Below are 24,647 nucleotides of genomic sequence, written 5' to 3'. Positions count from 1 at the left end.
CCCCAGGGTCAGGGGATCTGCTGTGACACTTCAGGGGCCAAGATAGCAGTAATCAGAGCTACAACCCCAGACAAACCCTCTTTTACTCTCTCTACAACCAGGCATATTTTTGTGGTATTTATACGTGTATGCCTGTGGTGTTTATATTAATGGCAGTAGCTTTTCCTTCCTCGTGTCAGTGGCATTAAGATTAACTGTTAATTTTTCTTTTCTTCTTCCAGAACAAGCTTGCCTTCTCCTATGTTTTCCAGAAACGACTTCAGTATCTGGAGCATCCTGAGAAAATGTATTGGAATGGTAAATTAACTCTCAGTTTTATAATATAACATTAAGCAGATGTATGTTTCCTTGCATACTCCTTGGAAGGGAACCTTCATGTTGGCATAAACGTGATGTACAACAAAGTTCATGGAAGCTTGTATCAGAAATTGGGGAAAAGCCTTAGGTTTGCCTGACAGGATTTGAGCCACTCTTTATGCTACTTTAATAGGATTTTAATGGGACTTTTCACTGTAAAGAAAAAAAAAAAAAGAAAAGAAAATGAATGCTCTTTTCCTGTTGTCATACCACATATGTATTTCCCTGTAAAATTACCCAGAAATTCTCTTAGAAAGCACAGGCACACCAAAGCATAGAATGTAATTTCACGTATACTTCTTTGCATAAGCTAGTTGTGTTGTACTTTGGATGTTAAGTGTGGTATATAGATATTTGGAATGTATCTGTACTTAGCTGCAACAGGTAGATCTGATTTGGGGAGAGGGCAGCAGATGGCAAAATTTACTATTCCATAAATCCTTACCTTCTCTAAAACAGTAGTCTGCAGCACCACCGTGACATCAGTTAGGCTAGAATTCTGAGTAAAGTTATCTTAACTCTTCTAACATGACCTTTGACCAACTAGAATGATGAAAATTTTAAAACATGTGAGCCGTAAGCTGCTAAAGAATCTGCCTGGACATTACCTTTTGTAATTTTGCAGTTTAATGTGCATTCTGGGAGTACTCCAAGAACTTTCCCTGTACCAAGAAGTATAGTCACTTTCTTTTCATTCTGGTGCTTGAAAGCCTTGCAACTCGTGACGCGCCCACTTTGGATTTTTCTAACGTCCCTGTTCTCTGCATGGGGTTATCTCATCTGAGACTTTCCAAATGTGACTTCCAAGAAGCTAATCCCAGAAACATCATTTTAAGCAAGTATTTTCTGATTCTGCTTTGTGGAGAGTATTCAGCTAAGCTCTACAGCTGAAAAAGGGAATTTATCCCAGCCTTGCCGCTTCCTGTTTTGAGATCCTGGAGAAGCTACCTTGCCATCCTGGAAAGGGTTTCCTCCCATGTAAAGTTAGGAGACTAATTTGTACCTAATAGATGTATTGAGAGATAAATAACATATGTAAATTGTGTAGGAAGTCTCTGATTTAGCATAATGCTCAATATTAGCATCAGTTCATCACACTTGAGAATCAGAGCAACTGCATCTAATCCTATTTTGATTATATTAAGATTCGTCAGGACAAACCAAATGTATATATTAGTAAGTTGTTAAGATACATATTACTGTCTTCGGATCTGAAATTTTTAGGACAAAAAATTAATATTTGTATTCTACAGAGTCAATATTTCTCAAACCCTTAGTAAACATATTTACCGTTATGATTGAATATGCAAACATGTATATATGCATGTGTTTAAAATTAAAACCAGTTTCACAAAAGGAATAGTCATCATAACAAATGGTATTTCCCATTATGTTAAATTAAGGCTGATTCCAACTCACTGTATTAATTACACAGTCTCTAATGAATGAAACCCTCACTGTAGAATTGGTACCATATCTATCAAGGACTGTTTGGTCAACAGAATTTATATGCACACTTAAGATGTGATTGAGTCTTTTTGGACATCGTAGAAATACAGTTTCCTGTATTTCTCTTGCTTGAGTGTATCTGCTACCATCTCCTATCTCACAAGTGTCAGATTTAGTGGTGGGGTCATGAATTTGTTCAGGCTAGTGACCAGCAGTCTATAGCTTATATCTAAAGCAAGCGTTCTTCTGTCTAGATGGAGAATAACTATTCTTTTATTTTTATTTTTATTTTTTAAAAAAGATTTTATTTATTTATTTATTTATGAGAGACACACAGAAAGAGCTAGAGGCAGAGACACAGGCAGAGGGAGAAGCAGGCTCCATGCAGGGAGCCTGATGCAGGACTCAATCCGGGACTCCAGAGTCACACCGTGGGCCAAAGGCAGGCGCCAAACCGCTGAGCCACCCAGGGATCCCCAACTACTCTTTTAAAAGAGAGGACATAATGTTCTGTTGGATTATACCTGTCATACTTTGAAAGACGCTCTATTTCTCTAGAAGAATGGTTTTACTTTTACTTTTTAGGTGCAGAATTATTTGTAAATAAATATTCTCTATTACGTTTATAAGATAATACCATTCCTAAAGGAATATTTATTAATGTGGATTGAAAGGAAATTAGCATTTGAAAGTATTGAGCTCTCTCGTAGGTAATATAAACAATCAAAAGGTGTAAGTGTTGGCCAACAATAGAGATTTAAAACACAATATATCTTGAGAGAGAAATGCAAATATCATTGCTGGAATAGAATAAAGTTTTAGAAGTAATTTTGGTATTGACTCTTCCAATATCGACCTCCTCTTACCTTCCAAAAGAAAATAGTCCAAAACTTAAAAAATGTAATATCCACAGCTTTTTTTTGCACTTAAGTTCAAAGTGAAGGCATTTTTAAAATGCATTGCATTTCTGTAATTGTTTTACATTTAATCCAAAGGCTTGACTTCTTTCTCTGTGGGTAAATCTCAGCTACGAAAGCCATGTACATTTCTTTCAGTCAGTTCTTCTCCACAGCTTCACATTCTCAGTTTCTTAACTTTATAAGTCCTAAAAGTAGTGGAGAATATTTGGTATTCATGATGTCTCTGTCAACTTGAGGAGCATACCAGATGAGAGTAAGGAGTGTGAGCATCTTGCAGGTGAAAACCTCGCAATTCTACACTGAACCGGGGTCCAGTCCCAACTTAAAAAAAAAAAAATGCCCTTTATGATGGTAGAGTTTTATGGTATAGTATATTATTATCACAGTACATGGCTTTGGGGTGCCTGCTGGATCAGTCGGTGGGGCATGCAACTCAATCTTGGGGTTGTGAGTTCAAGCCCCACGTTGGATGTAGAGATTACTTAAAAACAAAATCTTTGGGGTGCCATTTGGTTAAGCGTCTATTTTTGGTTCAGATCATGATCTGGGGTCCTGTTCAGTGGGGAGCTTGCTTCTTCCTCTCCCTCTGCTGCTACTCCTGCTTGTGCCTTCCCTCCTTCTCTCTTTCTCAAATAAATACATAAAATTAAAAAGAAATCTTTAAAACAAAATACATGGCTTTTATGAACTCATGAGAGATGATGCTTCTCTGTCCGGTATGATCTAGGTATAATTTGTCTTAATCAGGAAGGAATGTCAGAGTATCTTCTCTAAACATCTGCCATCCTGGACCTCACTGCCCTACAGCACCCTCTGCAGCCAGACTTATTTTGACCCCATCTTCCACTTCCATACACATACACATTTTGCTTTTGCTTCTTTCTAAAAAGAATTTGGAGACTTAGATTTCCAGCATTAATGACATTCTTCCTTTTTTCTTCCAATCTGTTTTGGACAGGATTATGTTACCAAATACTGGATTATACTACATGAAGTGAATACTTTACATAACTGATAGTCAATTCTAAATCTCTCTGTGATTGAGGCTTTTACAAAAAAGATTTCCAGCTCAGAATTAATACTGATACTGGTTAGTGATTTGAAACCTTTCTTCCTGACTCCCATTGTCCTTTTGTTGAAGGGCTCTAATCTCATAATCCTGTTGTTCTGTCTGTCCCCTGTTTTCTTTCTCATCTTCTCTCCCATCCTTTTAGGATTTCTCCATGGGACTGACCTAGAGGTTAGGTCATGGGTGTTCATACTTACTGACTTTTGGACCAAGGCCAGCAGCAGGGTGAGGCAAGTGAGGGTACATGGGCATTTGTGCTCATGGCTTTGCCGGTGCTAACCCTGTGTTTGTTAAATATCTTGCAGTCATAGAATATTAGTGTTGGATTTTTATCAGACATGGAAAAAATTCTGATATATTTATAAATACTGACCTTTTAAAGTGAAAATATTATATCACTTTTTTAAAGATGTCCAGTGGAACCAAATACCATAGAGATTTGAATGAGAGAGCAATCTGTTCCTTAAGAGTTGAAAAGTTTTTAGTTCAATTTGCTTCTTTAACTCATATTTCCATTCCATATTTCTTCCAGAATATTAACCTTAACTTGTTTTTATCTTTGTAGGTCTTTTATTGATTACTCTATCATCCTTTGCTATCACAAAAATACATATAAAAATAAAAATGACAGCATGTATCCTATGACCATACGATATTAAAAGTTTCTCTGCATCGTTATTACAAATATTAATGAGTGATCAGAATAACAAGCATTGCAAATTTATGAAAATATTAACATAAAAGGTAAAATGTTGATAAAATGGATCTTTTCAGTTGGGTTTAGATATCTGAGAATGTCATTTATTGCTACAATGTGACAGGATTTTCAGTAATGACTGTTATTTTTTAATAGATTAAGGGATTAAGAAACCTTGCTCATATTAATAGACAGATGGGAGTAGGAGTTTGGTGGTTTGTTTTCTTTTCCTTTTTTTTTTTTTTTTTTTTACATCTAGCAATATTATTCAGTTCTTTGACCCTTTCCTGTGTACCAAAATTCAGATAACAGTACAGTATCAAAAATATTTTTTATGATCCATAAGTTGACAACTCAATTAAGACTTCTTCACTGTAACTGAAAACAAAAATTTGGAAAACTTATGAAAGATCTTGTTAGCTTCTATTGGAGTCATAGGTGTCTTGGTCTTTGGGAAATGTAACCAGAGAAGCTTTACCAGGACTCTCAATTCTTGCTTAATGTAGCTCTTTCCTCACTCTCACATATATCTTGTAAGAGTGAAAAAAGGGTGAGAGAATTGAAATACTTTTTGCTGAAACACACCTGTGTCAATAACCTCTGATAAAATGCTTTTATCTTACTGTAAGCTTTAAATTGTTTCCTTCAAAACCACAAATTTAGCTCATTCACTTAATGCAGGGTACCTGCCACGCAACCGTAGAGCCAGACCATACTCCGACATATCCTAGGTCAACTGACTGTCAGGAGTGTGATGTTATTAATATACTAACATATTAGTATATGTCACTGTGACCGCTGTCCCATTCTTGAATTCCAAATCTAAGGTCAATACAGACCTAGATAAAATTTGCCAAAGCTGGTACCTTGTAAGTACTGCCTTGAGAGACGGAGGACAGAAACAGCAAAGTAGTTCAACAAAACCCTAGCATCTTTACCACCTCACTTTACGATGATCTAAAATCAGAATACCCCAATATGGGAGAAATGGCCAGAAGGCCTCATTACATCAGGTCTTCCCATTAACTGAAACAGAGAAAGTCATGGAGCCCTTGTGCAGATTAATGGTACCTCAATTAAAAGAGGCTTCACGGACACCAGTACTATACTTCTAACCCTCCCTTCATTTGGGACCCTGCAGAGTTTACACTTCAGAACAAGAATACTATAAATACTATACTGTGATTCAGGATGATGTCAGGTGTCCCCTCTTGCCCCCACAACCCACTCCTCCCGCCCCCACCTTGCAGAAAGGTAGTTGTAAAAGGGGAAGTGGGGAAAAAAGAAACAGCATGACCTCTAGCGCAGGTGTCTGATCGGGCCTGCCAGTTAGGAAGTAAGAATGTCTGTGGAGCCTGAGCATCCGGAAATTGGTTCTTTAGAGCAGCCCCGCCGACATAGCTACTCTGGGCTACATCTTTGTGAATTCCCCTTGTGTGAGTACCATGCAGAAGACTTAGATGTGGTCCAGGCTAGTGGTTCCTAGCTAATGGTTGTCCAGCCAAGTCTGAGAACACTCAGCTGCTAGACAGGAAGCATAGGAAAGGACTAGCTTTCTCTTTATCTTTTTCCTCATAGCTCTTCTTGTCTTTTTCTTTTTCTTTCTGTTTCTACCATTGGTTTGCACCAGCATGCTCATGGTGTGGTTCAGTTCATACACAAGCATGCACTCCATTCCTGTTCTGTCATTCCTGTGTTTCTGGCTGTGTTACTTCCATTCGTTCCTCTGTTGTCTTCCACTTGGGCTGCTCTCGAGAGCTGAGGAACAGAGGTGATGCCAGCAGTGAAAGGCATGAGGGCAGCAGTTTTTCAAACTGCTCACCCATACGGTTTCAGGAGGGCTGTCTTGTACGTTCTTCATGTGACTGCTCTGGGCATAGTCAGTGGTACTCAGACAGCAAGAACCTCTCATGCAAGATAAACTTGACATGGAGGGAGGGGACAGGCAGCAGAAGATGTGAAACCGATACCTTTAACCCTCCAAAGCCCTTAAATGTAAGAGGGATGAATTTTTAGATCTTCAGTAGCTATGGCAGGTGTATAGGGGGTGGGTTGTAGAGGAAGGATCCAGTGCCAACTTCATCTGGCAGAAGGCATGTCCAAGGAACAGAGCCAGAACTGCTGCTACCACTTGACCATCTTAGTGCTTGGATCACACTCCTGTGTGAGGACTCTGTCGGCAAGCTGGCTGCCTGGGCAAATGAGCATACAGATTTAGCCTAAGATCTAAGTTGTTTCTCTGGGTAACCCAGGTCTTAAACGTTTGCACATTTGGGTGTTACAGTGTTAGACTTTACATATATAAAATATTTTCCATTTTAGTTGGGATCAAACTTGGCCTTGCCTTCAGGTTGTTTATGTATTGCTCAAGTGATGAAGCAGCCTTCTCTCTCTCTCTCTCTCTTAATTCTCAGTTTGTCAGTGAATGAGAAATTGCAATGAAGAATTTCTTCTGTTTCATCATTGGTTGCTATTATTAATTTGCATGGATAAATTTAAACTTTGTTTTTAGCTGGGTCACAAGGTGGAACTGCCTGACATAAATATTTAATTTTTCCAGCTGACTGATGGTCTCAGTGATAAAAGTAGTCCAGCTAATGTTTCTTCCTGAAACTTGACCCTCATAATGTGAGTTGTTTCTTTTCTATTATTGGAGTCTACACAGTACTAATTAGTTGTATACAATATCTAAAGAGCCCAATATCAGACTGAATTATATTGGAAATAGAAATGGTGTCACTATAAATTTCTAAGACAACGAACTATATAGTTCGTGTCACCTGAGTTTTTCATTACATATCTAGGGAACTTAAATTTAAACAATTACAATTATTGTAAGCTTACTTTAAAATAACTGGAGTACTAGAAACAGTGTTGTGAGTCCATTGTGTATTTTAAAATAGCTTTTTCTAGTCTTCTGAGAAGATGAGGGTGTTATGGTGAGTTGGATTTATGTGTATTTGTTCTCTAGGATCTTCTGTTTCCTTCGTACTACTTCTCGTTAGTTGGCCCAGATGTGTGCCTTTTCCTTTCCTTGAATGCTTACATTCTGAGTTACTAAAAGAAGTAGGAAGGTATTTAAATTATTCTAGATTGCAACATTGGATTTAAAGAAGCTTATTTAGGAATCTTAGGAGCTTTCCAAATGATTAAAAGATAATCTACCCATTGAATTGGTGATAAACCATGTCCTTTGTGCTTTGGTCTCCAGTTTACAGCACACACTGTTTCACTGACTCACTAACTCCTATAAAGTCCAGCCAGCTGGTGTTGAGCAGCCTGTGGCTAGTAGGCCCTTGACTGTCCCATCCTTGCCTGAATATTTTCCCCAGGAAGATAAATGGGAAGAGATGCAGCCCCCCTAGCATTGCTTTAGGGATGAAAGATTAAGTTCCTTGGCCAGGATTCTCATCTGATCTAACTAGGCACAAGTGAAAATGCTGTCACCCTTACCACATCTACTCCCTCAGGAGGAATTTTGTCCTTCTAGTGCTATTTAGGGGGAAAAATAGAGAATCAAGCTTAAAGTTCATCATTCTTGTAATGAATAAATCTCATCCTGTTGCATACAGTAAAGTGAAATGTGGAGAATAAGAACAGCATGGTGCGGGTCGCATACTAGTCAAGGGATAGGGCTCGAGTCATCACCCTGGTGAACCCCTGTCTTCTTGGTGACTGGATAGAGCAGCCAGCCAGCCAACAGAGAACCTTACCAGTAGGACTTTTCAGTCATCGTCCGGGCTGGGGGCCCAGGAGAGGTTGGGTGTCCTTTCCTTCACTCCCTCATCATTTAAAGTCAGATTTTAGAAGCCATGGGGCGTCTGGGTGGCTCAGTTGGTTAAGTGTCTAACTCTTGATTTTGGCTCCAGTCATCTCAGAGTGGGTAAGATCAAGTCCTGAATTAGACTCTGCTCTGGGTGTGCAGTCTGCTTAAGATTCTCCGTCTCCCCTTCCCTCTGCTCACATGGGCCCTTTTCTTTTTTCTTTTTTAAAGACTTTATTTATTCATGAGAGAGAGAGAGAGAGAGAGAGAGAGAGGGAGGCAGAGACACAGGCAGAGAGAGAAACAGGCTCCACGCAGGGAGCCCGATGTGGGACCCAATCCCAGAACTCCAGGATCACGCCCTGGGCCAAAGGCAGGCACTCAACTGCTGAGCCACCCAGGTGTCCTGCTCTCTTTCTTTCTAAAATAAATTTAAAACAAAACAAGAAAAACCTTGGGGAAGCCATGCCTTTTGAGTAGCTTTTCTATAGCTCAGCCTTCACCCAGGTGATAGGGTGAGGTATCCTAACCTTTGCTTCTCTGCATCTTGGAGGACCTGGTGCTCTTGCATGTGTTCTTAATGATAATAGCTAACACGTATCGCTCACTTTCTGTATGCCTGCTACTGTTCTCACTGTCATATATGAATTAACTTCACCTTTAGAAGCCCTGTGAGGTACACAGTAAAATCCCCATTTGGGGAGAGTTGAGGGCCTTACTCGTGGTGACGCACAAGCATGAGGCAGCAAGGGGCCTTTGATCTCAGAGCTCATTCCATTTATTTATTTATTTATTTATTTATTTATTTATTTATTTATTTATTTAATTTATTAACTGTGGTAAAATACACAGCATAAAATGTACCATTTTACCCATTTCCATGTGTGCAATTCAGTGGAAATAGTGCATTCACTTTGTTGTGCAGCCGTCACCACCATCCACCCAGCCTTTCCATCGTGCAGAAGTGACACTTCCTACCCAATAAACAGTAGCTCCCCCTTCCCCTCTTCTAGCACCCGGCAGCCAGCATGCTGCTTTTTGCTCAGGACTCATTCTTTTAACTACGTTACTGTTCCTGGAACTTAAGACTGGAATAACCTGAGCATATTTTGTTGCTCCTCTTTTTTCCTTATGCCACGTAGACTTCATTTTTCTCTTGGACGTTTTATGATTGGCATAATGTCCATGTGTGTGCTATCAGGTGGCCCAGTTTCTGCAGTGCAAGCTTGCTAGCTTCCTTCTGCCAGGCTGAAAGTATTAGATTTTAAAATAAGTCTCCTGTTTTACTCCTGATTAAAAGAGCAATATGTGTTCATTTTAGGAAATTTAGGAAATACATAAAAGCATAAAGATAACAGATTACCTGTACTACCAGCTCCTTGAGGCAACAGCTGTTAACTGGTGCTATGACCACATAGCATTTGTTTCTAGGCCTATAAAACCTAGTTTTTAATGTGTTGCTTTATAACCTTTTTCCCCCACAGCATTTTGCCATAGGTTTGTATTCCAGTGAAAGGGTCAAGAAAGTGCATTGTACTAAATGCCTGATAGTACTTACAGGCAGTGGGTAGGGGGACTGCAGCAGGGCACGAGGGCAGGGGCCCCTTCAGGGTGCTCTTCTCCCTCTGGGGTGGTGAAGGCACAGGTGGAGCATCAGATACTGTCCCTCCCCTTGGGAACTGTGTTCCTGTAGAGTTAGCCAGACGAGCTCACATTCCCTGACCAGTCTAAGCTGGGCCCAAGACTAGGTCTGCCTTGTTCCTCCCTGAGCTCCAGAGTCAGCCTGACGCCTGGCTCAGGGCAGGTAGCAGCCGGTGTTTCTGGTACAGAAGAGCCCTGTGAACCATACCTGACTTACTTTGGGGAGTAGGTTCCCCAGATATCTGATTCAGGGCCCTGCTCTGAACTCTGTGCCCTTTCAGACTTATGGACAACAGCAGTCAGTCTCCTACTTGATCCAGGGCTGAGTCGTAACAGAGCGGTTCTGGTCCTCCAGGAGTTGGAGGAAGCAGGAAATCAGTGAGGACTAGAATGGTTGAAGGGACTCAGGCTGGGCCCTGAAATATGGATAGGATGTACAAGAGTCCAGGGAAGAGGGCAAGGCATTCTGGGCCAGGGTTGGCTCTACCAACCAAGTCTTTTAACCCAGCCTAAAGAAGTGCCTGGCACCTAGTAGACACTAAATGTGATTTCAAAGATATTTTGAAAGAAATTTAATTTAAGAAATTTAATTTCTAATGCATATTCTATACTGCAAGTTTGCTGTAGAAGACATTTTCTGTGAGGTATAATTGACAAAATTAGAAGATATTTAAAGTATACATCAAGGTGATTGGATATGGTATACATTGTGAAAGGATCCCCTTGAGTTAATTAACATATCAGTCACTTCATGTACTTTTTTGTGGGAACATTTAAATTCTACTCTTAACAAATTTAATTTATGCAAAACACTGTTACCAACTATAGACGCCATGTTATTATACATTAGCTCTTCAGATCTTATTCATCTTATAACTAAAAGATTATACTGTTTTACCAATCTCTTCCTATATTTCCGACCTGTAGCCCCTGGCAACCACCTCCCTACTCTTTTTCTATGAGTTCGTCCTTTGTTTTTGTTGATTTTTTTTTTTCCCCGTGTATCAGTAATACTATGAAGTATGTCTTTCTCTGGCTTATTTCACTTAGCATAAGGCCCTCTAGGTTCATCTATGTTGTCATAGTCACAAATGGCAAGATATTCTTCTTAAGGCCAAATAATAACCCTTGGGGGGGGTGTGTGTGATTTTGACCAACAGTGGTCGCGTTTTCTTATCCATTTATGTCAATGGACACTTAGGTTGTTTCCATATTGGCTATTATAAATAATGCTCTAACGAGCATGGGAGTGCAGATATTTTTTCAAGTTAGTGTTTTCACTTCTTGGGGCAAATATCCAGAAATGGAATTGCTGGGTCATATGGCAGTTCTATTTTTAATTTCTTGAGGAACCTCCATTGTGTTTTCCATAGTTTCTGTACCACTTCACATTCCCACCAGTAGTGGATACAGGCTCCCTTTTGTCCACATCATTGCCACCCATTTGTCTTTTATATAGAATAGCCATTCTAATAGATGTGAGGTGATATCTCATTGTAGTTTTGATTTTCATTTTCCTAATGATGAGTGATGTTGGGCACCTTTCACATATCTATTGGCCATTTGAATGTTATCTTTGGGGAAAAACTATTTAGTTCCTCTACCCATTTCTTAATTCTTTTTTCTACTGAGTTGAAAATTAGAATCTTGGATTTGCACTTCATCTCAGGCACATGATTTGTAAGTATTTTCTCCCATTATGTAGGTTGCCATTTCATGTTTTCATGATTTTCTTTGCTGTGCAGAAGTTTTTCAGTTTGACATAGTCCCAGTTGTTTCTGCTTTTGTTTCTTTTCTTATTGGTGTCAGATTTTTAAAAACTCATCGCAAGACCTATGATAAGGAGCTTACCCCTTGTGTTTTCATCCAGGAGTTTATGGTTTCAGTTTTGATTTTTGAAGTCTTTAATCCATTTTGAGTTGGTGATTGTAAATAGTGTATGATAGTGGTCTAGTGTCATTCTTTTGCATAGGACTATCCAGTTTTCTTAGCACCATTTATTGAGGAAACTATCCTTTCCCCCATCATATATTCTTGGCTCTTTTGTCAAAAATTAATTGGCCATATACGTGTGGATTTATTTCTGGGCTCTCTGTTGTATTCCATTTACTTGCATGTCCAGTTTTATGCCCCTACCATAGTGTGTCAATTACTATGGCTTGGTAATGTTTGAAATAAGGAAGTGAGATGTTAGCTGTAGGCTGGTCATATGTAGCCTTTATTATGTTGAGGTATGTTCTCTCTGTACCCACTTTGTTGAGAGTTTTTATCATGAAAGGATGTTGAATTTTGTCATGCAATTTTTGCATCTGTTGAGATGATCATGATTTTTAAAGATTCATTTTGTTAATGCGGTATGTCACTTTTATTGATTTGTGATGTTGAACCATCCTGCATCCCTGGAATAAATCCCATGCGATCATGGTGTATGATCCTTTTAATGTTCTTTTGAATTTGGTTTACTAATATTTTGTTGGAGTATTTTACATCTGTGCTCATCAGAGATACTAGCCTATGATTTTTTTTCACTGTAGGGTCCTTGTTTGGTTTGGGTATCAGGATTAATGCTGACTCCTGGACTTTTGTTTGTTGTCAGGCTTTTGGTTACTGCTGCAATCTCCTTACTGGTAATTTGTTCAGATTTTCTTTTTCTTTGTGATTCAGTTTTAATAGGTTATGTATTTCTAGGAATTTATCAATGTCTTCTAGGTTTTCTAATTTGTTGGCATGTAATTGCTTACACTAGTTTCTTATGAGCCTCCTTTTTTCCATGTAATTTTTTTTACAGGTTTGTTTATTGTAGGCAGGAGCGGGGGGTGGGAATCTCAAGCAGATTCCATGCTAAGTGCAGAACCTGGTGTGGGGCTCGAAGCCCTGAGATCGTGACCTGAGCCAAAATCAAGAGTCTTGACTGAGCCACCCAGGCACCTCTGGACTTTTTTTTTTTTTATTGAACTATAGTTGACACACATTGTTACATTGGTTTCAGGACCATAACATAATGATCCAAGTCTATATATTATGCTGTGCTCACTACAACTGTAGCTACGAACTCTCAGCGTAGAGTGCTATTATGTTGCTATATTGCCTATGTTGTACCTTTTTTTCCCCCATGACTTATTCCTTCCGTAACTGGAAGCTCTGTCTCCCATTCTCCTTGACCCATTTAGCCCATATGATCCTCTGCATTTTTATAGTATCAATTGTAATATCTCTCCTTTCATTTATAGTTCTGAGTCTTTTCTCTTTTTCTTGATGAGTCTAAAGATTTGTCTACTTACCTTTTCAAAAGAACCAGCTCTTAGTTTCATTGATCTTTTCAATTGTCTTTTTAGTCTCTATTTCATTTATTTCCCTTCTGATCTTTGTTATGTCCTTTCTTCTAGTACTTTTGGGCTTAGTTTGTTCTTTTTCTAGTTCCTTAAAGTGTAAGGTTAGGCTTTTTATGTGAGATCTTTCTTATTTCTTAATGTAGGTATTTATTACTGTGAACTTCCCTCCTAGAATTGCTTTTGCTGCATCCTGTGAGTTTTGGATGTTGTATTTCTATTTGTCTCAAGATACTTATTGATTTTCCCTTTTGAATTCTTCTTTGACCCATTTGTTGTTCAGTAGTATGTCTTAAATCTCACATAGTTGTAACTTTTTCCATATTTTTCTTGTAATTCATTTCTAATTACGTACTCTTTTGGTTAGAAAAGTTTTGTCTCTGGGAAAAGAGCATTTTCATGTTTTTATTTCCTTACTGTTAAATTATATACCAATAATTATGTATTCCTCTATTAGTTTTTTGCTTTAATTTTTAAAATCTCAAGGAAGATATTTATAAGCAGAAGGAAGAGAGCCTCAGGCATCTCAGTTAAGATAAACTTTGGTAGTCCCAGTTTTCTGACCTGGGCCCCAAAAGTGAACTTCTGGAGTTAATGAGCTCTCAAAGTATATATGGTACAGCTTTCTTTCTTTATCTCTTTCTAGACTCTTATTCTCCATTGTCTCCCCAGTGAGAAAGTAATAAACTTACCATTTCTTTTAATTAGGTTGAGCTGCCAAATGTCTGTTCCACAATATTTTATGGTAATTAATGGGTTTAATTTTTAAAATGTACTCCAGTTGTATTTTTATGAAGGCTATGTTATGTTTAATTGTACATATCAATAAGAATGTGGTTGAGGGGGAATAAGTCAGAGCTAAGACAGGTAACATTCAACCTGGATGGCACCTTGGGAATGTTCACCTGCCCCATGTACGTTTAGTCAGCAGACTTTATGAAACACCTGATTTCCAGAAGAAAGGTAGGTAATAGTAGGTGGAAGGTTAGGAAGATCATCAGAGTATTCTAGAGAATACCAAGATAAGTTTGTTCCTAATGCATTTTTTAAAGACCTAATAATGTTTGCTGGTAGGATAGGGTAAACAGAGTTGAAAATTCAAGTCAAAGAACCCCCTGCCCAGTCATTACATTATGTTTGGAAGTCTGCTGTGATTGTGTCATCCTAGCAGGCAGAATTTAAAACCTATTCTATAAAATGCATAATAGCCTTCTAGTACCAAGTCCACAAAGTATAGTAGATTTGAGTGCTCAGGAAACTTCAATGTAGTTCAAAAACAGTCTGAAATATCTTTTGGAAAATTAGCACAAAAATGGTATATTATTGACCATTAGCTCACTGTGAAGACTTGTTTTTTGGTCCACATTGCCTTCCTAATTCTGGTGTAAGGCAGATTTATTAATAGTTACCATCTAATGCTCACCAGATCATGAACTCAAAGCCAAGGAGAATGTTTAGGTAGTCTTTGTTTCCTTCCATGCCTAGAACAATATACTCCATATTGTTAGGTGTTCTGGAAAGATTTGTGGAATTGAACCAATACTAATTAAACTTCACGGGCACTGTTTTCTATTACTTCTTTCCCATGAACATTTTAGGTTAAAGATGGCAGCAGGTAAGTTTGCCATGTGTATGGGACATCACCGTTTCCATTTTCTTGTGAAATAGGAACTGTCCAAGATCACCATGCCAGTTATATTTAATGAGCCCTTGAGCTTCCTGCAGCGACTCACTGAATATATGGAGCATACATACCTCATCCATAAGGCCAGTTCATTCTCTGATTCTGTGGAAAGGATGCAGGTATGTGCCAAACAAGCACTGGAAGGGCATAAGTCTTATAGACTTCTCTGCCACCTCCACCCCCAAAAACACATACGCAGAATTTGTGCTAAACACAGCTCAAAGTTGGGCAGTGTTATTAAAATTCGAGTGTTGGGAGTACCCTCTGCAATACCCACCCATTCCCCGCCACCCCCCATCATCTAGCTGGAGTACCAGCACCATGGAAAGACCAGTGTGTATGGCTGGGTTAGTTACAGGCAGAGCAGAGTAGACACATTGTTCTTCAGACAAACTGGTGGCATTCTAAAGGAATCTTTCTGTTCTTTTATTTATATCCATCAGCTTTTCCCAACCTCATGGGACTTGATATCAGTTTGTTCAGTTTTATATATTTTTCCCTATCCTAAAAGTGTTGTACTTTTTAGAAATTTTAAGAAAATTAAAAGTAATTTGGGGTTTGAGAGTTTTTTTTAAAGTTCTTGAGAGAATTTGTAGTATCCTGAGGGTGTTATAAAAACTATATGGCTCAGAATGACTTTAGCAGGAGACTCCATAATTTTCATTTTGAATACCCACACTGGCATATTAAGTTGCTAGAGCTGTATTAAAAATCCAAAGTAATTAAACTCCTCAAAATAATTTTGAAAATTACTGTCTTCAGCAAAATTTCAGTTCCTAAAAGAATGGGGAACAAGCTAGGCTATTTTTAACTTCTGATGCTGTGTTCCACAGTGTGTAGCTGCATTCGCTGTGTCTGCTGTTGCTTCTCAGTGGGAACGCACTGGAAAGCCTTTCAACCCGCTCCTGGGGGAGACCTATGAATTAGTTCGGTAAAGATCTTTCACTTTTTGAGATGGGTTTGGCGTGATTTGTATAGCTTTTCAGATGAAGAGGAAAGATACATACTTTTTTTGAACATTACCAACATTTTGCATTACTGGAGCAAGTTAACAGTTTAGATGTTTGTTCTATTTTAGAGACTGTCAAAAATGTGGAAACATACACAAAATGCACCATTATAAAAAATAATTATAAAGATTTCAATATTTCTGATCATGTGTATTAGTTATTCTTTTCTCCTTCTGTAGATCATAAGATATGATTGGAGTTGTTTTAATACCCACATAATATATGTTACCACGAATTTATACTGTTGGCATTAAAGGCGATAAATGCATCTACAAGTCTAATTCTCTGTACCCACTGTAGCCTGCTGCTTTACACACAGAGAATCCACTTCACTTTAATTTTTCTGAATCTACCTCTTTATCTCTCCACAAGTTTTGATATCATTTATATTCTAGATGTTTGAAAGGACAGGGACACATTAGATTCCTCTATCTGTGTATCAAGGGAATAAGTTTTAAATTTACATGGCTAATATTGTCAGTTCATGCAGGTTGCCCAAATTCATGTGCCTGTTATGTTCAAGTAGCTAGTACCTGTTTCTTAATATTTTAACATTGCCTTTTGACTGAAATGACAATAATGTACATATTGCATGGTAGGAGTTAATTATAATTCCCTCACCCCACCCCTTTTTTTTTTAAAGAGATGACCTTGGTTTCAGACTCATCTCCGAGCAGGTCAGCCATCACCCGCCCATAAGTGCATTTCATGCTGAAGGATTAAACAACGATTTCATCTTTCATGGCTCAATCTACCCCAAACTAAAATTCTGGGGCAAGAGTGTGGAAGCAGAACCCAAAGGAACCATCACTTTGGAGCTCCTTGAGTGAGTTGAAATCAAGCCATTAAACTTTTCATGTATACCTACTCATAAATATGTATACTTGTACACAGACCTAACAGCATTGTTCAAAAGCTGGAGAAAAAGAAACAGCTTTTATACAGTGTAAATTATCTACCTTTCTGTAAAAGAATTGAGAAGCACTGCAGTAGCCATTGTTTATCAATTTAGGTATGTACAAAAAATTTAACTTGACGTTTGACTATGGTGTTTGGATCTATTTTAAGATAGAATGGAGTCAGTTATCACATAGTTCTTAAGAAACGTTTTCTATACATCATGGTGATATTTTCTTTAATATCTTCCAAAATGAATTCACTTTGAGAAATACTGAAATAGTAATTGTGTGGTGCATTTTAAACATTAGGTAAATTTGGAAGTTATTTTGCAATACAAAATATTAGCATAGAATATCTTTCCATGTATTTATGTCATCTTCAATTTCTTTCATTAACGTCTTGTTTTCAGTGTACAGGTCTTTCACTTCCGTGGTTAAATTTTTTCCTAGATATTTTATTCTTTTAATTATTTGCAGTTAAAAATAGAATTGTTTTCTTAGTTCCATGCTCATGGATTATGAGTTAATACTGTTAGTATATCCATACTAACCAAAGCAGTCTACAGTTTCAGTGTAATTCCTATCTAAATTACAATGACAGTTTTCACAGAAACATAACAATTTAAAAATTTTTACGGAACCACAAAAGATACTGAAAAGCCAAAGCAGTCTTAAAAAAGAACAAAGCTGGTGGGATCACACTTCTCAATTTTAAACTATATTACAAAGCTATGGTAATTAAAACAATATAGTATTGGTACAAAAACAGACACATAAAATTAATGGAGCATAACAGAGAGCCCAAAAATAAGCCCATGCATATATGGCCAATTTATGAAAAAGATGGAAAGGCCAGTTTATTCAATAAATGGTGTTGGGAAAACTGGGCAGCTGCATGCAAAGAATGAAACTGGACCACTATCTTGCACCATTAACAAGTTAATTCCAAATGGATTAAAGATTTGAATATAGAACTAGAAAGTACCCAGAAGAAAACCTAGATGATGAGGTCACATAATCTTGACATTATGTGACCTCATCATCTCATTATTTTTAAATCTTACACCAAAAGAAAAAGCAAAAGAGCATGAAAAAAGGAAAAGAAAAAATGTGGGACTACATCAAACCCAAAAAGCTTCTGCACGGCAAAGGAAACCATCAACAAAATGAAAAAGCCACCTACGAAATGGGAGAAAATTTTTGCAAATCATCTATTAGATAAGGGGGCTAACATCCAAAATAGACAGAACTCCTACAACTCAAAGGCAAAAAAGCAAACAGTCCAATTTAAAAATTGGGCAGAGGATCTGAATTTTTCCAAAGAAGGCCTACAATTGGCCAACAGGTACATGAAAAAGTGCTTAGCATCACTAATCCTCAGGGAAATGCAAATCAAAACCACAGTGAGATATCCCCAAACACCTATCAGAATGTCAAAATGACTAGAAATACCAAGTGCCTGCGAGAAGAAAAGGGAACCCTTGTGTCCCTTTTGGTGGAAATGCAAACTGGTGCAGCCACTATGGAAAACAGTGTATGAGGTTCCTCAAGGAATTAAAAATAGAACTACCACACTGTCCAGCAGTTCCACTTCTGGATATTTACCCAAAGGAAATGAAAACACTAACTTGAGTAGACATATATACCGCCCCCCGCCCATGTTCATTGAAGCATTATTTGCAACAGCCAATATATAGAAACAGCCTCAGCCTAAGTATCCATCCATGGATGCATAAAGAAAAGGTGATATAGGGGCACCTGGGTGGCTCAGCGGTTTAGCGCCGCCTTCAGCCCAGGGCGTGATCCTGGAGACCTGGGATCGAGTCACCCATCAGGCTCCCTACATGGAGCCAGCTTCTCCCTCTGCCTGTGTCTCTGCCTCTTTCTCTCTCTCTCTCTCTCTCTCATGAATAAATAAAAAATCTTAAAAAAAAAAAAAAAGAAAAGGTGATATATATAATGGAATATTATTCAGCCATAAAAACAAGTGATATCTTGCCATCTGCCACAATATGGCTAGACTTTAGAGCGTTATGCTAAGTGAAATAAGTCAGAGAAAGACCATATGAGTTCTCTTATATGTGGAAATAAGTAAGTAAATAAGTAAAAAGTAAAAAGGCAAGCTCATAGATACAGAAAGCAAAATGGTGGTTACCAGAAGTAGGAGGGAGAAGATAGAAGAAATGAGTGAACAGTCTTTGTTTTTCATTTAAGTAAATTGAATTAATTTTTTAAAAGAAGAAAACAGATTTAAATCCAAAGGTGGTTCCTATTCTAGTTAAAATGGAGTGAGCACCCTCTAGTCTGTCTTTCCTATGGATTACAACTGGCCAGAAGACATAAAGCAACTATCTGAGGAGTCTGAAGAGTAAAGGGTCACAGATTGGTTGGGGGGAGATACTGAAATTTGTATCAAAGACTTTATTTTTTTTTAAAGATTTATTTATTTATTCATGATAAACACATTGAGAGAGAGGCAGAGACACAGGCAGAGGGAGAAGCAGGCTCCATGCAGGGAGCCCGACGTGGGACTCGATCCCGGGACTCCAGGATCACACCCTGGGCCAAAGGCAGGCACTAAACTGTTAAGCCACCCAGGGATCCCCTGTATCAAAGACTTTAAAGCAGCTTTTATAACTATGCTCCATGAGATAAAGATGAACACTCTTAAAATGAATAGAAAGACATTCTAGCAAAAAAAAAAAAAAAAAAAGTATTTGTGGAAATTTTAATACTGAAATATACAGTAACAAAAATAATGAGATCGGCTCAGTAGAATGAAGATGATTATGTATAGGACTGTTTGCTGAACACTACACAATACTGATGAAAATAACAATTGAGTAATGGAAGACATACTGTGTTTCAATGTATTTGGAAGCTTTAATATAGTTAAGATGTCAGCTCTCCCCTAATTGATCTGAAGCAATCTGTATTAAGACTATCCAAATTAAAAGTCTGAGGATGATTTTTAATATAGAGAAGTTGATTCTAAAATTTATATGGAAAGGCAAATGAAATAGAACAGTCAGAACTTTTGAAAAGGAAGAACAGAATTGATGGACTCCCACTTCTCAATTTTAGGACTTAACTCTAAAAATCAAGAGACCAAGAAAGTGTGATGATGACAAAAGGACAGACATATACATCATTGGAACAGACGAAAGAGTCCAGAAATTGACCCAAAGAAGTGTGGTCGGTTGATTTTTGACACAGGTGCAAACACAGTTCAGTGAAGGATAATCCTTCCTACAGATGTTAGGGGAACAATTGGACACACATATTTAAAAAACGAACTTCAGTTTGTCTCACATCATATATAAAATGAACTCAAAATAGATCATAGACTAAAATCAAATTTATAATGTGTAAAGCTTTTGGAAGAAAACAAAATATTTCTGGCTTTGGATTAGGCAGTGACATCTTACAGATACACACCAAAGCACAATCCAGAAAAGACAAAATTGATAGATTTTATCAACATGAAAAACTTTTGCTATGTGAAAGACACTCTCCAGAGAATGAAGAGAGAAGTTCTAGATGGGTAAATATTACTTGCAAATTACATATCCAACAAAGAACTTGTATCCAGAATATATAAAGAATTCTCAGAATTTAGCAGTAAGAAAACAGAGCAACTCAATAAGAAATTGGGCGAAGGACACAGATACTTCACCAAAAGACATAGAGGGATGGCAAACACATGAGAAGATCTCAATAGCATTAGTCATTAGAGAAATGCAAAATTATAATCAAAATGAGATACCACTGTGCATCTATATAGAATGGCTAAAATCAAAATAATTTTTAAAATTGATATTAAGGCCAACTGCTGACTAGGATGCAGCCTAACTAGAAATATTTGCTGGTGGGAATGTAAAATTGTAGAGTCACTCTGGAGAGCAGTATGGCAGTTTCTTATATAGTTAACTACAGGTTTACCATACAGTTCAGCAGTCTCCTTCTAGGTATTGATCTAGAGGAATGAAAATTTATGTTGTCACAAAATCTTGCCCACGGATGTACATAGTGATAGTATTAATAATCACCAAAAGCTGGAGTTTCCTCAAAAAAAAAAATTAAAAATAGAACTGTATGATCCAGTAATCACACTACTGGGTATTTACCCAAGGAATACAAAAACACTAATTCAGAAAGATACATGCACCCTTATGTTTATTGCAGCATGTTTTACAGCCAAATTATGGAAGCAGCCCATGTCCATCAGTAGATGAATGGATAAAGAAGAGATGGCTCTACATATACATTGGAATATTACTCAGCCACAAAAAAAATGAAATCTTGCCATTTGCAGCAACATGGATGGAGCTAGAGAGCATGATGCTAAGTGAAATAAGGCAAATACCATAAATTCCACATGAATGAAATCATAAGAAACAAATGAACAAAAGGAAAAAAAAAAAGACAAACCAAAAAGACTCTTAACTATAGAGAACAAACAGATGGTTACCAAGGGTGGGGGAAGGTAGGTGGAGGGGTGGAGGAAATAGGTGTTGGGGCTCATCATTATCTTGATGAGCACTGAGTAATATATGCAATTGTTGAATGATGGTAACTACACTGGAATTAAAAATTTTTAAATACAAATAATAATTACCCAAAACTGAAAGCAACCCAAAATCTTCCCATAAGTGAATGGTTAAACTCTGGTATATCCCTAAAGTGGAATAATACTCAGAAATAAAGAATAATTTATTAAAACATGGAATTTAAAATGTATTACACAAAGGAAGCTAATGTAAAAAAGCTACATACTATATCATCTCATGTATATGACATTTTGGGAAAGGCAATAGAGAACAGATGCATTGTTTTGGGGTGAGGGATGGATTAGGTATTCAGGGCTTAGGGAGAAGGGGAGGGCTTGAGTGAATTTAGGGGGGAAGCTATGATTGAATTGCTCTAGATTCTGATTGTGGTGGTTACAAGATCTATATATGCATTTAAACTCATAGAATGATATGCCCGCAAAAGTGAATTTTGCTGTTTGTAAATTAAAAATACATTTATAAAACACAAATGTATGAAGACGTAAAACAAATGTTTTCAAAAGCAAAGCATGTGTAAAGTTGGAGCTTATTCGCATATGTAAGTATTTCCCTTTGGTGAGCTAGAAGTTACTCTTTTGGAAAGTCCTAAATAGACCTTCATTTTTATTTTCTACCTCTAATTTTGTTTTTATATATTTTCGCCAAACTTTTGAATGCTTAAGATGAGTATAGGCATACCTTGGAGACCTTGTGGGTTTGCTTCCAGACTACTGCAATAAAAATACTGCACTAAAGCAAGTCAGATGAATTTTCTGGTTTCCCAGTGCATGTAGAACTTAGGTGTACACTATATTGTAATCTATTAAACGTACAATAGCATTATGTCAAAGAATAATCCAATATGCATACCTTAACTTAAAAATTTCTTACTGCTAAAAAATGCTAACCATCATCTGAGCTTTCAGTGAGTCCAAATCACTGATCACAGATCACCATAACAAATATAGTAATAATGAAAAATTTTAATATACTGCAAAAATTACCAAAATGTGACACAGAGATATGAAGTGAGCAAATGCTGTTGGAAAAGTCGTGCCAGTAGACTTGCTCGCTGTGGGGTTGCCACAGACCTTCGATTTACTTAAAACAAAAAACATTATCTGCAAAATACAATAAAACTGTTTATATACTGATACGTACATAGTTTATTTGGAATTTGGTGGAAGTGTAGGTTTTTCTCTTAGGCTTCTGTATCCTTTTAAGGAACAGCAAGAGTAGTCAGACAATAACCATTTCATTGTCAATTAGCATCAATAGAGGTTTTGAAGTCTTAGAACTTAGTTACGTCCAGCCTCCTGAATTGTCACCCTGAGTAATGGTGTTTGAGACAAATGCACTTTTTAAGCGAAATAACACTTCACGTTTACTTTTCTGAGTTGTTGGTTTTTTGTTTTTGTTTTTTAGACACAGTGAAGCATACACATGGACAAATCCTACCTGCTGTGTACATAATATCATTGTGGGTAAACTCTGGATTGAGCAGTATGGCAATGTGGAAATCACAAACCACAAGTAAGATGCTTTAGGGTTCTTATCTATCCCTTCAACTATCATCAGCCCATTCCAGTGGACTTCATTTTTTTTTTTTTAAAGCCCTCGTAGAGCCTAATTATAATTTAAGAACCCGGCAGTGTGACTCTTGGGTAAATAGAAGCCCATCCATTTAACGAGTGGAGTTCATTAAAGTTTCTGATTAGGGATGACTTGGTGATCTTTGAGTTTTCACAGATGAAATTATAATTTGATCCTCAGCTCATTTTGTTTACAGTGCTTAGTTTGTAGTATTCACAGAGAGAGTGAGGTGGGAAGAACATGGAAGTTAAAAAGAGCAGGTTTGGGGATCCCTGGGTGGCTCAGCGGTTTAGCACCTGCCTTTGGCCCAGGGCACGATCCTGGAGTCCCGGGATCCAGTCCCGCATCGGGCTCCCCGCATGGAACCTGCTTCTCCCTCTGCCTGTGTCTCTGCCTCTCTCTCTCTCTCTCTCTCTCTCTCTCTCTCTCTCTGTCTATCATGAATAAATAAAATCTTTAAAAAAAAAAAAAAAAGAAAAAAGAGCTAGGTTCAAATCCTACCCTGTGCCCTTAGGCACATGTCTTATTCTGCTGGGGCTGCTTTAACAGACCATGACCGACTGGGAAGCTTAAACAGTAGAAATTTATTTCTCACAGTTCTGGAAGCTAAGAAGTCCAGAGTCGGGGCACTGGCAGCTTTGATGTCTGGTGGAGGCTCTTTCCCTGGTTTGCAGCGGCTGCCTCCTCATATCCTCATTTGGCAGATGCAGAGCTCATGTCTTTTGTCTCTTAGAAGGGCAGTAATCTCATTCATGAGGACTCCACCCCCAATTAGGGCTTCAACATAGGAATTTGGGGAGACACAAATACTGATTCCTTAGCAGTAGATCTCTTGTTCTTCATGAGCCTTGCTTACCTGGGTGGGTCCAGTATTAATTGAGGATCAGCCATTGATAACCTCTGATGGAGCCTGGCATATGTTAGAAAATCAGTAAACAGCAGCTGCTCTAGAAAGGTCACCTACCTCATTACTCTCTACTGCTGCTTCTGTGGTAAATGGTCATCTGAGCTTTAATACCTTCCTCACAGGACTGGTGACAAATGTGTGTTGAATTTTAAGCCATGCGGCCTTTTTGGTAAGGAATTACACAAAGTCGAAGGCTACATTCAAGATAAAAGGTAAGGTTTCCATTTTAAATGTTGAGTAGTGTAGGTGTCCTCCACTAAATAAAATGTTAGTATTAAAATCTGCCATAGCCTAGGAAACCTTTAGTGAGTTGAAATTTTTTTTCTTCTACAAGGAAGTATCTTGTTTCTTTAAAGAATCTGATTCATAAGCATCTTCATGATAAGATTCAGTCACAACAAAACCCTAGTTTAATTGTTGGCTGAATATCAATTTCTCTTGACAGCAAAAAGAAGCTCTGTGCCCTCTATGGGAAATGGACTGAATGTTTATATAGTGTTGACCCAGCTACTTTTGATGCTTACAAAAAAAATGATAAGAAAAATACTGAAGAGAAGAAAAACAGCAAACAGGTGAACATCCTATAAGGCGATGTGGGGGGAATCACTGGGCTCTTGAATTTGTACTGATCATTTTAGAGGTGGCCTGTTACTGGGTCATAGTTCGACCTCTCCCCCCCCCCTTTTTTTTTTGGTCTTGTTCCTAATGCATGTAATTATTCTCCCTGGATCATCTTTGTTTAATTGAGGTATAGTTGACATACATCCTTGATTCTTTTT

General features: G+C 37.8%; 1 protein-coding gene across 11 annotated transcripts in view; it reads left to right on the top strand.

The window, feature by feature from the left end:
* OSBPL1A (oxysterol binding protein like 1A) overlaps positions 1–24,647 on the top strand; it is a 227,569-nt gene that overhangs the window by 193,770 nt on the left and 9,152 nt on the right. For all 11 annotated transcript variants that reach the window (XM_072829062.1, XM_072829059.1, XM_072829063.1 and 8 more), the window contains 7 exons: positions 222–297; positions 14,894–15,028; positions 15,743–15,840; positions 16,563–16,745; positions 22,794–22,901; positions 23,991–24,080; positions 24,314–24,440. In XM_072829062.1, coding sequence (XP_072685163.1) covers positions 222–297; positions 14,894–15,028; positions 15,743–15,840; positions 16,563–16,745; positions 22,794–22,901; positions 23,991–24,080; positions 24,314–24,440 — 817 coding nt within the window. The remainder of the gene's footprint in view (positions 1–221; positions 298–14,893; positions 15,029–15,742; positions 15,841–16,562; positions 16,746–22,793; positions 22,902–23,990; positions 24,081–24,313; positions 24,441–24,647) is intronic.

Source organism: Canis lupus, chromosome 6 (assembly GCF_048164855.1).
Source record: "Canis lupus baileyi chromosome 6, mCanLup2.hap1, whole genome shotgun sequence".
Lineage (NCBI taxonomy): Eukaryota > Metazoa > Chordata > Mammalia > Carnivora > Canidae > Canis > Canis lupus.
The sequence above is the reverse complement of the archived record's forward strand: the minus strand, read 5'-3'. Positions and strand labels throughout refer to the sequence as shown.